The sequence below is a fragment of the Pterocles gutturalis genome, unplaced genomic scaffold, assembly GCF_000699245.1.
Source record: "Pterocles gutturalis isolate BGI_N339 unplaced genomic scaffold, ASM69924v1 scaffold2062, whole genome shotgun sequence".
NCBI classification, from domain to species: Eukaryota; Metazoa; Chordata; class Aves; order Pterocliformes; family Pteroclidae; genus Pterocles; species Pterocles gutturalis.
Window position 1 is genome coordinate 7,007 of NW_010107609.1, and position 13,387 is coordinate 20,393.

Below are 13,387 nucleotides of genomic sequence, written 5' to 3' on the forward strand. Positions count from 1 at the left end.
CAGGTGTAAAATTCAATCGTATTCTATGTATTTTAAAACTAGATATTAAGGTGAAAGAAGACCAGATGGTAATGCAGTATGTTGGACCTTTAACACAATTTGAATGACATCACTATTAAAAGATCTTAGTGTCAAAATAAATCAAAAGCCAAACCAGAGTCCTAGAATCTGAGCCCAAAATGAACAGCTCTGCCATGTTCTGACATTGTGGAAATTTGGTACATAATATGGAGAGGAAAAGAAATTTCCTCCAAAAATGGTACATTAAAAACCCCATAAGCTACTTTGTGGAAAGCTGTAACCAGCCGAGCAGCACCATGCCTTTTCTCATCTTGAACCCTGAGCAAGGATCATAAATGAGCTGCTGGTGGCTGTAGTCCTCAGTGTCCATGAGAAAACCCCACCTAAGGTAAAAACAACACACACAAAGAATTTGCCTTGCCCCAGCAAATTCCCTCTGGAAGAGTATTCCCTCCTGGCTGCATCTCCAGTTCTTCAGATGGTTTGGCTGTAGTGTCACAAGGGCTGTGACAACCTGAAATGGCTGTGGCTCCTCCTAATGTTAAGAGGAGGTTCCAAGACATTGCAGTAGCCCTTTGTCTTACCCCTTATCTCCCTACACACAGGGTGAAATTCTACTTTCTGAAGGAGAGGCAGGAAAACCAAAATGGTCCTTTTAGCCCAGAGATACTTCTCACAGATAGCAGCTCAGTGTGTGAAAATGGACAGTCAGATGAATGTTCCTGCTCCAAAACAAGGAACAAAAAACCCTAGAAGCCCAAGGTATGTCACAAAATGTACCTTTATTTAGGCATTGGAGTATAGCCCTATATTGCCCAGCCCCCATAGCACTAGGTATCTGTAAGAAATTCAGCATGTAGTTTGAAGCACAGACCTACTAGCTGTAAGTATCAGTCAATAGTGGGGAAGCAGGGGATACAGGGTTGATACTGACATACAGTGATAAAGCAATAGAAGATTATCCAGGCCAGCTGAATCCAAGCTTTTTAGTTTCAGACACCCTCTCTTCCTCCCAAACAACACACAGTTCTCATTTGAAGACTGAAGTAGTAACTTCATGCATGGGAAGTGAAGCAATTTTTGAGTAGCTGATTTTCTGACAGCATTAGTATCGTTGCTGCAGCTAAGTTTCAGATAATTGATTTTTTTCACCCTAAGGCTTAGAAGGTGCTTCGTTCTGAATGCTAGGAGAGTTCATGGCATGGCCGTTCATAAGGCTATTACTGAAACTTGATTCCTTGAGCCAAGGGTAAATCCTTGCTGTAGTTGATCGTACTGGAAGAGGAACAACAATTTAGAGACCAGACTTGATCAATAAGACAGATTATGCAGTCCATTTCCTATGTACAAGGCTTCTGATTTCTATCACACATATACAAAAGACTTCTGGAAGCAGTTTGTGTATTTGAAGTTATGAACTGACTTTACTCTGGCTTTCAATCATAGAATTATAGAATGGTTTGAGTTGGAAGGGATGCTAAAGAACGTCTACTTCCACCCCTCTCCCATGGGCAGCAACACCTTCCTCTAGACCAAGTTGCTCAAAGCCTCATCCAGCCTGGCCTTGAACACCTCCAGGGATGGGGCATCCACAGCTTCTCTGGGCAACCTGTTCCAGTGCCTCACCACCCTCACAGTAAAAAATTTCTTCCTAATATCTAGTCTAAATCTTCCCTCTTTCAGTTTAAATCTGTTACCCCTCATCCTCTCACTACACTCCCTGATAAACAGTGCCTCCCCATCTCTCCTGTAGGCAATATAGTAACTACATACAGGGGAAGACCATATTACCCATTATCTCTTCCTTGATAGATCAAGGAGAAAGTAAAGTATCATTTTCTAATCTCTCACTAGGAGAATGCCCATACATAAAAATCAAGGTGGGATTTCTTGCATTCATAAGCCTTTGCATGGAAACCAAAGTTAGCACAGATAAAAGCTAGAGAGGCCAGCAAAGACTGGGAATGGTCAACCACTACAGCCTGTCAGAAGATTTATGGACAGATACCCATCACCTAGCTGAATGACCTACCATTGGCAATAGTGGCTGTCTCACTGTGGTTGCCACTTCATGTATTTCCTGACAAATTTCAGTAATTTAATTTTTAGCCAAGTTTAAAATCAGGCAAGAGGAGGAAAAACCAGATTTATTTTTCCTTTTAAGGAACAGTGAGTAAAGAAATGTCTTCATCTAGACCCTTCAAATTATCTTCTACTAGGAACAGATGTAAATTCTTGCATGAAAAAAAGTACACTCATACATAGTTATCTCACATTTAGCAAAGATAACCTCCTGTAGTCAAGCATTTATACATTATGAACTTTTGAAAGTTCATCTGTAATTTACATTTATTTGGAATTTAAAAATACTGTCTTACCAAGTAGATCGTCTCATATAAAGTTTCCATGAATCGCTTCCAGATTCTCTTCCCCCACCAGTGTGCTTTTCACCACCTGAAGGAAAAAGGTTATAAATGAAAACCCGAAATTTTTTTTTGAGCATGGGAGTCTTGACTAACTCCAGGAGGTGAGACATTTATAAAAACTCATGGGATAAACTATGGCTTTGCCCTTGTTTTATGTCTGAAATAATTACCAGAACATATATTCACATAGCTAGCTCTCTCCTTATGCTTGATCCAAAAAACATCTTCCTGGAGTTGAGAGTCACATTATACTGGCACCAGAGGACCTTGTTTTAAAGATATTTTAATATGGGACAAGAGTAAAAGAACGTGCTCGTTCTTGTACTGTTTAAATGGTAAGGTGAATATTTCTTCTTCCCTCCCCCCATTTCCTTCAGTATATATAAAGAAAAAAGAAATAAAGGCAAAAATGTATTTAGAGACTTCCTTAAAAAAATACTTTGTGCTGTAATTTCTATATACACATGCAAACATACACAGCAAAAATGCTCAAGACTTTTTTAATTAAAACTGTTTTAAACACTTCTCCACTCAGCCACATCTCTATAAACATATTCAGAACATACTTCAGATTTACATTCCCTTGATGGGGGGGAATGATATGTGTAATATTTAAAAACCAATTACAGATATTTTTAAAAGTTGAAATCTAACTACCTGTAGTCAATTTCTGTTTTCTGCTAAAGCAGTATAATTCAAAATTAACTTCATTGATTTATTCAGATTCAGTAATTTAAATGGACTGATAAAAACCTCAAAAAATAAGATTAAGAGATCTAAATTATGCCATTTTTACAGTAGTAACGTTTTATTGTCTTCCAGAGTCATTAGAAAAAATAAATCCCCCAGCTTTAAAAAAACTAAGCCTGAGGAATAACATGAGATCTCTAGACCTGATGCCAGAGGATTACATAATTTAAAGGATAAAGAAAAAAGTGTAAGTAACATACCAAAAGCACCTCCAATCTCAGCCCCACTGGTTGGGATGTTGACATTAACAATGCCACAATCAGACCCCTTTGGCCTACAAAGAAAGATAAGACACAACTACTCCTCAGGATCAGGAAAGGCTCTGTGCTGGTTTTGGCTTGATAGAGTGCTGGAAACCGTGCTGATAACACAGGGATGTTTCAGTTTCTGCTGAGCAGTGCTTACACAGAGCCAAGGCCTTTTCTGCTTCTCACACCAACCCACCAGCGAGTGGGCTGGGGGTGCACAAGAAGTTGGGAGGTGACATAGCTGGGACAGCTGACCCCACACCACATGACGTCATGCTCAGCATATAAAGCTGGGGGAAGAAGAAGCAAGGGGGGGAGGTTCAGAGTTACGGTATTTGTGTTCCCAGGTAACTCTTACGTGTGATGGAGCCCTCCTCTCTTGGAGTTGGCTGAACAACTGCCTGCCAGTGGGAAGGAATGAATGATTCCCTTGTTTTGCTTTGCCTGTGCTCACAGCTTCTGCTTTACCTGTTAAACTGTCTTTATCCCAACCCATGAGTTTTCTCACTTTTACCCTTCTGATTACCTCCCCCATTGCACCAGGCAGGGTGCGAGCGACGGGCTGTGTGGGGCGCAGTTGCCAGCTGGGGTTAAACCACAAAAGGTTCCTTCCCTAAAACGAAGACTACAAAATACTCAGCTATCATTGTACGTAGGTTTACAAAAGACATGAAAGACCATGATCTTATGCTTCAGGAAGGTAGAAAAATAATTTAAGTTATACCCAAGCCAGCGGAAAATCCTTCCCAAATCCTTGGTAAAGATGCTGCTGGAAAGACCTTGTTTTACTTCATTATTCCAGGCAAAAACTTCATCTTCCTCCTAAAATGAGCATGTGTCAATGGTTAAACCATGATCATTCAAAGCAAAGCAGTTACAAAGAAGCACTGTGAGAAAAAACCCAACACACAACAGCCGTAGTGCAAATACACTGAATGCAACTTGGCAAATACACATGAGAGTCAAGGATAGGATACTCCTACCATTGCACAAAATACACAACCTGCTTTTGAGCAAGTTGCCATGAGCAATAAAGATCTATTCCTGTACAGACTCTAATCTTAACTCCAGTGCTCTTCACAGATAATGCATAAATGTAGCTACTCAGTGAGGTAAGCTATTACAGTGGACATCTCACTTTTCAGAACAAGTGAAGAAATTACCGCTTCTTCAAGTTCTGGGACAATGACATGAACATGATATACATCTGAAACCTCTCTCCTGACTCCTCTATTAGCATATTTAACACCTGACTAATTCCCAATTGTTATTTTACCTTAAATTTCAGCACATAGAGTATGGGGGCAAATGTCTCAGTGTGGACAATGGGTGCATTATGAGGAAGGCCAGTCACAATGGTTGGTTCAACATAGTTTCCAGGGCGATTTATAACCTTCAAAACACATAAAAGAAGAAACAATTGAGTAAGTTCAAACCAGGATCCTGCTTAATACAAGGCTAGAAAGGGAATCCTTCATGGTCTGATTACTGTAGTTGTGCCTAGCAATCAGAAAGACAGGTCACCTGAGTAGATAAATTTTACTAATTTAAGTACTTAAAATACAGAAGCATAACTCAGTCTACTAAGCAGGTAATCAAATCTCAGAAGTCTAGCAGCTGACAAACAACACTTCCTTTCTCCTACTTTTAAGCTGATTAGTAAGCTGATTAGAACTTTAAAGGTATTAGGAATAAAGAAGGTGTCAGTGAAAGACAAGAACTGCCAGAATGTTAAGTCCATGAGAATTAAACATCTCATATGATGAAAATGTACAAGTGGCTCTCCTGAATCTTCAGTATTTCATGAAGTTTAATATTGTGAATCCAGGGACAGAACAGCAATTCATCTTTGTTATGTGTTTGATATTCATCATTTACATTGCTGTTCATATTTTCACCATCACCTGCAACTAGGGAGTATTATAAGGAAATGCCAAAAGCTCTTAGCTGTTTCTTGGAAGAGAAGGTAGCTTCTAAGTAGACCCATCTTTACCCTGAAGACAAGACTGCAATCCAAACACTCTCAGACTAACTTAACAACCTGTAATAGCTGACAGGACAAACAGAGGTACAATCTTGGCCTAAGCCACCATGTTACTGTATTTTTTTTTCTAGATCAGTAAATGTGGTAGGAAGAATAAAAGTCACCTTTCCACCACAGATCACAGAGCCACCTTGTTGTTTTGCTTGTTCTACTGCATCAAGGAACATTTTCACTGCTTCTTTGGTATGAAGAGGCCCACACAGAGTGTCAGCTAAAAACAAAATACCCAAAGACATACCTTCAGTAAAACTATACATTTGCAAATATTCTTATCATGACATTTTGTGAGTAATTATTTAATCTGTCCAAGATAAGCAGTATTAGCTGGATTCTTCACCTCCCTTTCCGAGTTTATATTCTAAATGAAACCAGTTATCCCGACTCCCTGGTAAACTGCTAAAATTGAGATAGCTTTGATCTATAATCTCTTTGGAATTTAAACAGAAAGAAATAAACAGAAACTTGTCTCCTAAACCCAAGAGTTGGAAATAGCTACTTACAATCCCACGGATCACCGATGCGGACCTGGGCATAGGCCTTAGCAAGCTTTGCCACCACCTCATCATGGATGCTTTCATGGAGGAACTGAACAAAATATGGTAACAAGGTTTTAAGACAGCTCAGCCTATGTAACTATTCCTGAAGTACTTCTGCACTTTGAAGAGAGGTAAATGAAACATGGAGATAGTGTTGATCATATGCAACAAATCCCGAAGTTAAAAATCAACACATGAGCAAGGCCTCAAAACAGCACCAGCACCATGAAACAAAGATTTAAAATCTTCACCAGGAAGACTTCAGATAAACAAAGAAACAAAATCCTGTTTTCATTTTACCTCATCTCTGATCAATGGTATCAGTGTGTTCTGTGAACTCTTCAGTTAAGTGTTTTAGGACAAATACGCAAGTGATTTTTATTGCTATAATTTGAGAAATCACTGCCCTTCCTATATACCCAAACTTAACCCACATCAATTTTGACAAATATTTACCCAATCAAACCAACTCTGGAAAGACTATAAAGACACAGGCTGACACTAAAACACCTTTAAACTTTTTGAAAATTATTGGTTGAAAATTAACAAGAAAGTAAGCAATACACACACCCTTTCTTTGCTGAAACGTAAACCTGCACCAAAATTTGTAGCAGGCACAAGCAAAGAAGCTCCATCAATTAAAACAGGAAGAAATACAGGAAGTATGATAAATTTAATTTTCCTGAGTTTTAGCACCAAGTACATTTATAAACACATACAAAGAAACTCTTTAGAGCTAGAATTATAGTGGCAAGACAAACTACCATCTTATTTTCCCATCATACTGATTTTTGTTAAAGTAAAAATGTGTTTCAAAGATTATTTGTTGCTCTCCATAATATCAGGAATTATTAGGCATTCTCTGATCTAACTGGGAATTAAGTTTAAATGAGCTTCCCAAACCAGACAGTACACATTCACTCACCAGCCTTCTAGCAGTTGTGCACCTCTGCCCTGCTGTTCCCACAGCAGCAAATAGAGCAGATGGGATCACTAGGTTCAGATCTGCATCTTCAAACACTTAACAAAAAACAAAACATCAGCACATTACTTAAGTAAGCAGGCAGTTCACAAGACTTAAGACACTAAACAATACAATAAACCAGCAGGTTGGTCAAGAAGCACTAGCGTAGCACACTAAGATATACAGGAACACCTCAAAACTCCTATTACTTTTACATCTGGAATCAGACACATGCATCTGGACATAAATGTAGGTCTGAACAACTGAAGAGGGACTTTTGCAATAAAGTTTGCAAAGAACCTCAGCTTCATTTTAATTCAAGAAACTACAAGCAGTTTCCTGCTATTTCATCACCTTGTCATTCACTGCGAAGAAACAACTTAAAGAAACAATGGTAAACTGTATCCAGATGACATGCAAAAAAAATTAGCTCAACCACACAGGTACACAATAACATATAATATAAATGACCTGAACACATTCATCTGTCTGGAAGACACTGAGATGTTTAAAGCAAAGCTCGTATATATAAGCATCAAAGGATTCTCAAAATATCATGCAGCTTAACCAGTCCCACAGAATTCTCTAAGTACCCAAAATTATGATTAAATTTGTGACAAAGTCCAACAAACAATGTTTATTACATCATTCAAATCCAATTCCAGAAAAAGCAGTACTTTCATAAGAAAAACAAAACAATTTTCTAAGTATAAAGCAAGTTTATGCTACTGTCTGCAAATCAGCACAGCAAAAAAAGAAAGACCTGCTCAAATGTGGTTTTCAGAAGAGCTTAATATTCTAGATAGTCAATTACATTTGTTCATAATATGAGAAGGGTGAAACGGAAGGCTACAACACAATGGGAGAGCAATTTAGGTATTTATCTAGCTTATATTTTCTTTCTGCCACATTGCTCAGCTTCACAACATTTATGTTATGTTTATCTGGCAACTAGATCATACCATAAGCTACCTGAACCTGTAAAATATGCTACTGAAATAAATACCTGCATACTTTGCTTTCAAGTATCATGTCTTAGACTTCATACATACGTACTTATATTTAAAATGTTAAAAATGTGGTGTTTTTTAGATTAGATCCTAAAATAAATTTATTTAGCATTCTCCACATTCCATTACTGAAGCTTCCTGCTTCTCCCATTCCCTTCTTTACTGCAACAGTGAATACATATAAGGGCTTGAAATTTCAGTTTTTATTTAAAACACTACCATACTGAAGACAGAAAAAACCCAACATTCTACTACATACTTTTTAAACCCCCAGTGTGGAAAAAAAAAAAAAAAAAAAAAAGAAAAAAGGGACAATTTGCTATAAACATTTGTATACTAACTTACAAATGTCATCTATGAGATTAAATTTCTACAGTGCATATTACCAATAATGGCATTGTTTCCTCCTAGTTCCAGCAGACTTCGGCCTAATAAAAAACATACAAAAGAAGTTATGTCATGGGCACATGTATTCACTGCGCATCACACAGTGAGCTCACATCAAACTAGAGCTACATTTCATTAAATGTTTTAGGCATCACAGTGAAGTAATCACTCTAGCCAAAGCAGAAAATTACACCAACTACTATTTCTTTCACATATTGTGAAGAAAAACACCTGGAGAGCACTTAGGGCAGAAGCAGCTTAGAAAAAATAGGCAAAAATAGCACTGGCAAGGAAAAGATTAAAACAGAAAGATCTGCAGCATAATAGTATGATGCAGACAAAGAAGAGGAGGAGGTGCTACAGAGATCAAAATGCACACATAAAATTTAACCAGGCTTATTTGTTTCTCTGGCAACTGTTTTATCTCAAATCTGAGAGAGGATTCACCATCTACTTCTGGATGAAACTTTGCAATCTGTTACAATTTTTTTCTTTTTACACTCCTATGAACTTCAAATGTGTAACATGAGAAAATCCTGTTCATGAGGTCTTCTGTTCAAAATGAAAAAGTCAGTGCAGCAGCTATGCATGGACTCATGTCTGTGTACTGTTAAATACTTGCAACAAAAACACAACCTCAAGAATCAGAACTTTTCTCCTGCATTTATGAGGAGTAAAAGGCAAGGGAGCATTTACACATAAACACATTGCCAAAAGACCCTAGGCCTTGACTCTTCATCTTGACAATCTCCATATAATTATGTTCATGGAACCTCTCCCAGAATTAACTGCAGGACCATGGATTTGTGGACATCCTGGCAAAAAAAAGCTGAGTTGTGACAGAACTAAATGAAAAATACAGTATCTAGCTCTGAGAAGTTTCAATATCCTATTTCTAAGTTAAAAAAAAAAAAAAGGTAACACAAGAGATAAGTGAAAAAAGCTGTTATCTTAAAATCCTACAGGGCTCTTCTGCTTTTCCCAACCATGGAAAGAAATGAAGTAGAGAACCCACACACTCACCAAATCTCTCCTGAACCATGAGTGCTACCTGCTTGCCTACTTTCGTGCTGCCAGTGAAGGACAACAGGTCCATTCTCTCATCTTTCACCATTGCTGTCCTGCACAACACAAGACATACCACCGGGTTCAACAGAAGAGCAGACAGCTGGAAAAGTTGTTTGCACCTTCCACATAAACCAACTTCAACCAGGGAGATCTTTTAAAGTCAGAGTCACATCTCTGAAAACATCTAGTAAGTGACTAAGCAGATGACTGGAAGGCTCCTTCCTAGTCAGAAAAAGAGGTACAAGGCTGTTTCCCTCCCATTATTCAGACCATATGAGCATCACCTGTACTAATTTTGAAATACAATCTAAAGTACATAGTGAGATCAGCTCCAATGGTTATGTTCTCTAACAAAATATGCATACCTATGACTATTTTTGATACCTGCTATCTGTTTTGTTTTCTCTTGAAATGCTGAAAAGATACATCTGAATATACATTTGTACTCAGAATATGCACATAATAACAATCAAACAAAACAACTTGATTTGTACAGTTTCCAAGCACAGGTGTGAATCTATGAGCAGGTACGGAGTCCTCTGTGAGCACAAAAAATAGGGAAGTATTCTCCTCCACAAGTGGTCCAAAAGGCCGATGGGCTAGAAATTTAAAATTCTTAAGAACATGATGAATGGAATTTAATACTCGCTGCATTCTTTGGGTGTAAGCATATGCAGAAGCAGAATATAAACTTAGTCATGTCTCTTCATTAAATATCTGGTAAGTTATTTGTTAGTAGCTGATCTCACAACAGAAGATAGAAATATATATTATGTTTACAGCAAGGCCAGAGTTTCAGAGCAGTTGATAAAAATGATGGCAACAGGTACGTGCATGTACTGGTAACTCGTGGAGATCAGAATAAGTTCATGAGAAGTGCCTCAAATAATACTCTTTATCCTCCATACATCTTCACAAAACACAAGCAATGCTACCTACCCAATGTCTGCTCCACCACAAACCAGAGAACAGATTGCTCCAGGCACTTTGTTATCTTCCAAGACTTTGGCAATTATCCTAGAACCAAAGATGTAAAAACTTCAGAGATTTCTGACAGGTGCATATAATAGGGAATGAACCATTAAAGTTGTCTGACCATGCACACAAAGAAGCTACAGATTTTTAAAAAGCAGCAGTCTTGCAGTTAATTTACATATAGTTTGTACAATACATAACACACTTCTCTCATCAAGGACTTTGCTGTATTTTAACACTAAAGCTCAAACAAAAGACTCTAAAATATATACATTATGCGCCCACACAACTGGCACAGACAAGCATTAGATCAGTGTGTAAAAACCCTAGCCATGCAGTCTTTAACCATTAGAAAGAGATATTCATATAACTTCATGGAATTACACAAAATACTTATAAGCAGTTTGTGGCCATTGTTCTCGGGAGTTAATATTAAAGCTAGAAGACTTACTATTTAATTATTTAAAAGGGGCTTACTTATATTTAGCATTTAAAAACAAATGTGATTCGTCTCTGGAGTTCTCCTCTCTATGAAGAATGAATTTTGAACCCTGGAAACACATGCTAAGGTGTTACTAAGCTTGGATAAGAGATTGTGCGAAGGCAGCTTCAGGGTATAGGTCTACAGAGCCAGACAGGAGAATTTGCCAAGAAACTTGGTGCTGAGGTTGGACTGAGACGCCCAAAAAATGGGATGATTCTGAAACATGATTGAGGGAAACTGAATTTCATGAGCAACTCATCTTCTGCAAGAAAGCAAACCACATAGCTAGCCCTACTTCAGAAGCACAGCCCTGGTCCCCAAAACAACCAGACCAACGGTATAGGTAACATCCTATATATACTGTTACTTCTTCGGTAACAAGGGGAAAGCAGCTTTTGTGACCACTAAGCACTACCTGAAACAGAAAAGAAGTTGTTTAAAAAGAAAAACAGAAAGAAAAGAAACCAGAACTCACTTTGTAACAGCAACACTAATGAGGGACGTTGTAGGCGCACCCTTCCTAAAAATAAAAAAATAAATAAATAAAAGGGATGACATTATTTTCAACTCTTTGAGAAGAAGAAATAATTAAAATATAAAATTTTTATGATAGCTCAAATACCGCACACTTTGGTTAGGCCGGTTTTCAGGTGCATGTTAAGACAGGAACTCAAGCATGTATTTCCACACCTGAGCATTCAGAGCTTCTACTGAAATTCACATGAACAAGAGCTATGCCAGACATAATGAAGCAGGGGAGAGAAAATAAAGCTACTTATTTATATTCTTAATTTTAGTTGTAACAATTCTCAAAATATTAACTGTTCGCTATCACTGCTGCAAGATCTCAATGTGGATTCTTTATTAACAGGCCATTTGCCTAAATCCTGGACAGGTCTGAATCTCAATACCTCACAGAAAAGGTTACCACAAAGTAAAACAAAGCTCTTTGACTACAAGTGAACTTAAAAATAAATAGGAATTACGCCTAGATGAGACAGAATCAAATAAACAGAAACATCAGACTTTTGATAACAATTTTCTGCCTGAGATAAGAGCTCTCTAATTTTAAAATACTGTTAGCACATTGGAGAGCTATATCTTACCAGAGACACGCGTTTCCACAGATCATTGCAATTGCGCTGTTCCACCCATAAACCGCTACAGGGAAGTTAAAAGCCGTGATGATTCCTACCAACCCAACTGGATTCCACTGCTCTATCAAGGCATGGCCAGGTCCTGAAGGCAAAGACACAACGTAATGCTATTTGCATCCATTTAATGTTTTTTTAAAAAGGAAACCATGTGAGCAAGGGGCCTAGCATCACTCCTCTGCCCATCAGAGCATGTGCTTGTGAAGACCTGTATTATATGTGCTCTGCAGCTTACTGGAACAAGGTTGGATACATTCTGGAAAAATCTGGTAACACGACATGGTGAAGTTCTACTATTTTAAGTGTTCATTTAACCCAAGGGTGTTTGTTCACTAATCAATAGGTGACAGAAAGGTCTCTCATTTCTAAGTACACTGGTGAAGTTTCTACCTACTTCCCTCTAGGAACTCCATTAACAAAGAAATCAAAGATAATCTAATGCTTCAAACAGTGGAGACAAAATCTATCCCCTCTCTTGCTACATGCCACAGGCTAGGTACTTCATTCAGTGACACTGCTGCCAGCAGCATATCTGTTCTCAGACAACATGCTCCCTAAATAACTCACAGTGCAGAGATTTTGCTGCACTACATCACTGTATATTTAAGATACACCTCCATCTCTTCATTTGTACAAAAAAAAAAAAAAAAATCCCAACATATATACACACATGCTTACTCTCTGAAGGGAAAACAGGTCCACCAATCATTCGGGACAAACCAACAGCATAGTCGCAGACATCAACATACTCCTGCACTTCACCAACACCCTCAACAAAAATCTTCCCCATTTCCAAAGAGACCTGAAAAAATTAAGAGCAAGACAAAATTATTTTTTAAAAAATCCCTTTGCATTCCCAATACACTTTGTCTCCCAGTAATGTCAGGTATACCTGTGCACCAAGTGAGATTTAATACACACATTTTTTGATCAGAAGAGATTCAACTCTTCCTGCCCCGTGTCCCCAGGTCCCCCTGAGCAATAGGTTTGCAGCATTGGACATTGAAGGGGAGGTAAGTGGGGAGTCGCGGGAAGGTTCCCCTAAGAGGTTTCCAAGGGCAAGGCAGTCGACTCTGCGCATTCAGACTGCCTCTGCCAGGAAAGAAAGAAGGGTGGTTGTGGTAGGCGACTCCCTTCTCAGAGGAACGGAGGAGCCCATTTGCAGACCGGACCCGAGCCGTAGCGAAGTGTGCTGCCTCCCTGGGCCTGTATCAGGGATATAACTAGAAAACTCACGGAGTTGGTTCACCCCGCTGGTTACTACCCATTACTCACAGTTCAGGTGGGCAGCGATGAAATCACTCAGAGGAGCCTGCGAAC

At 38.5% G+C, this 13,387-nt stretch overlaps 1 protein-coding gene across 1 annotated transcript; it reads right to left on the minus strand.

Annotated features, from left to right (window-relative positions):
• Nucleotides 1-1,028: 1,028 nt before the first annotated feature.
• Nucleotides 1,029-12,869, minus strand: ALDH7A1 (aldehyde dehydrogenase 7 family, member A1; the record flags this gene model as incomplete). The annotated part of the gene is made up of 14 exons (XM_010088148.1): nt 1,029-1,296; nt 2,400-2,475; nt 3,398-3,471; nt 4,170-4,267; nt 4,722-4,838; nt 5,594-5,700; nt 5,990-6,074; nt 6,951-7,045; nt 8,386-8,427; nt 9,410-9,507; nt 10,394-10,471; nt 11,389-11,433; nt 12,020-12,152; nt 12,746-12,869. Coding segments are annotated over 14 exons (1,227 nt in total), but the record flags the coding sequence as incomplete, so codon positions are not given.
• Nucleotides 12,870-13,387: the final 518 nt, after the last annotated feature.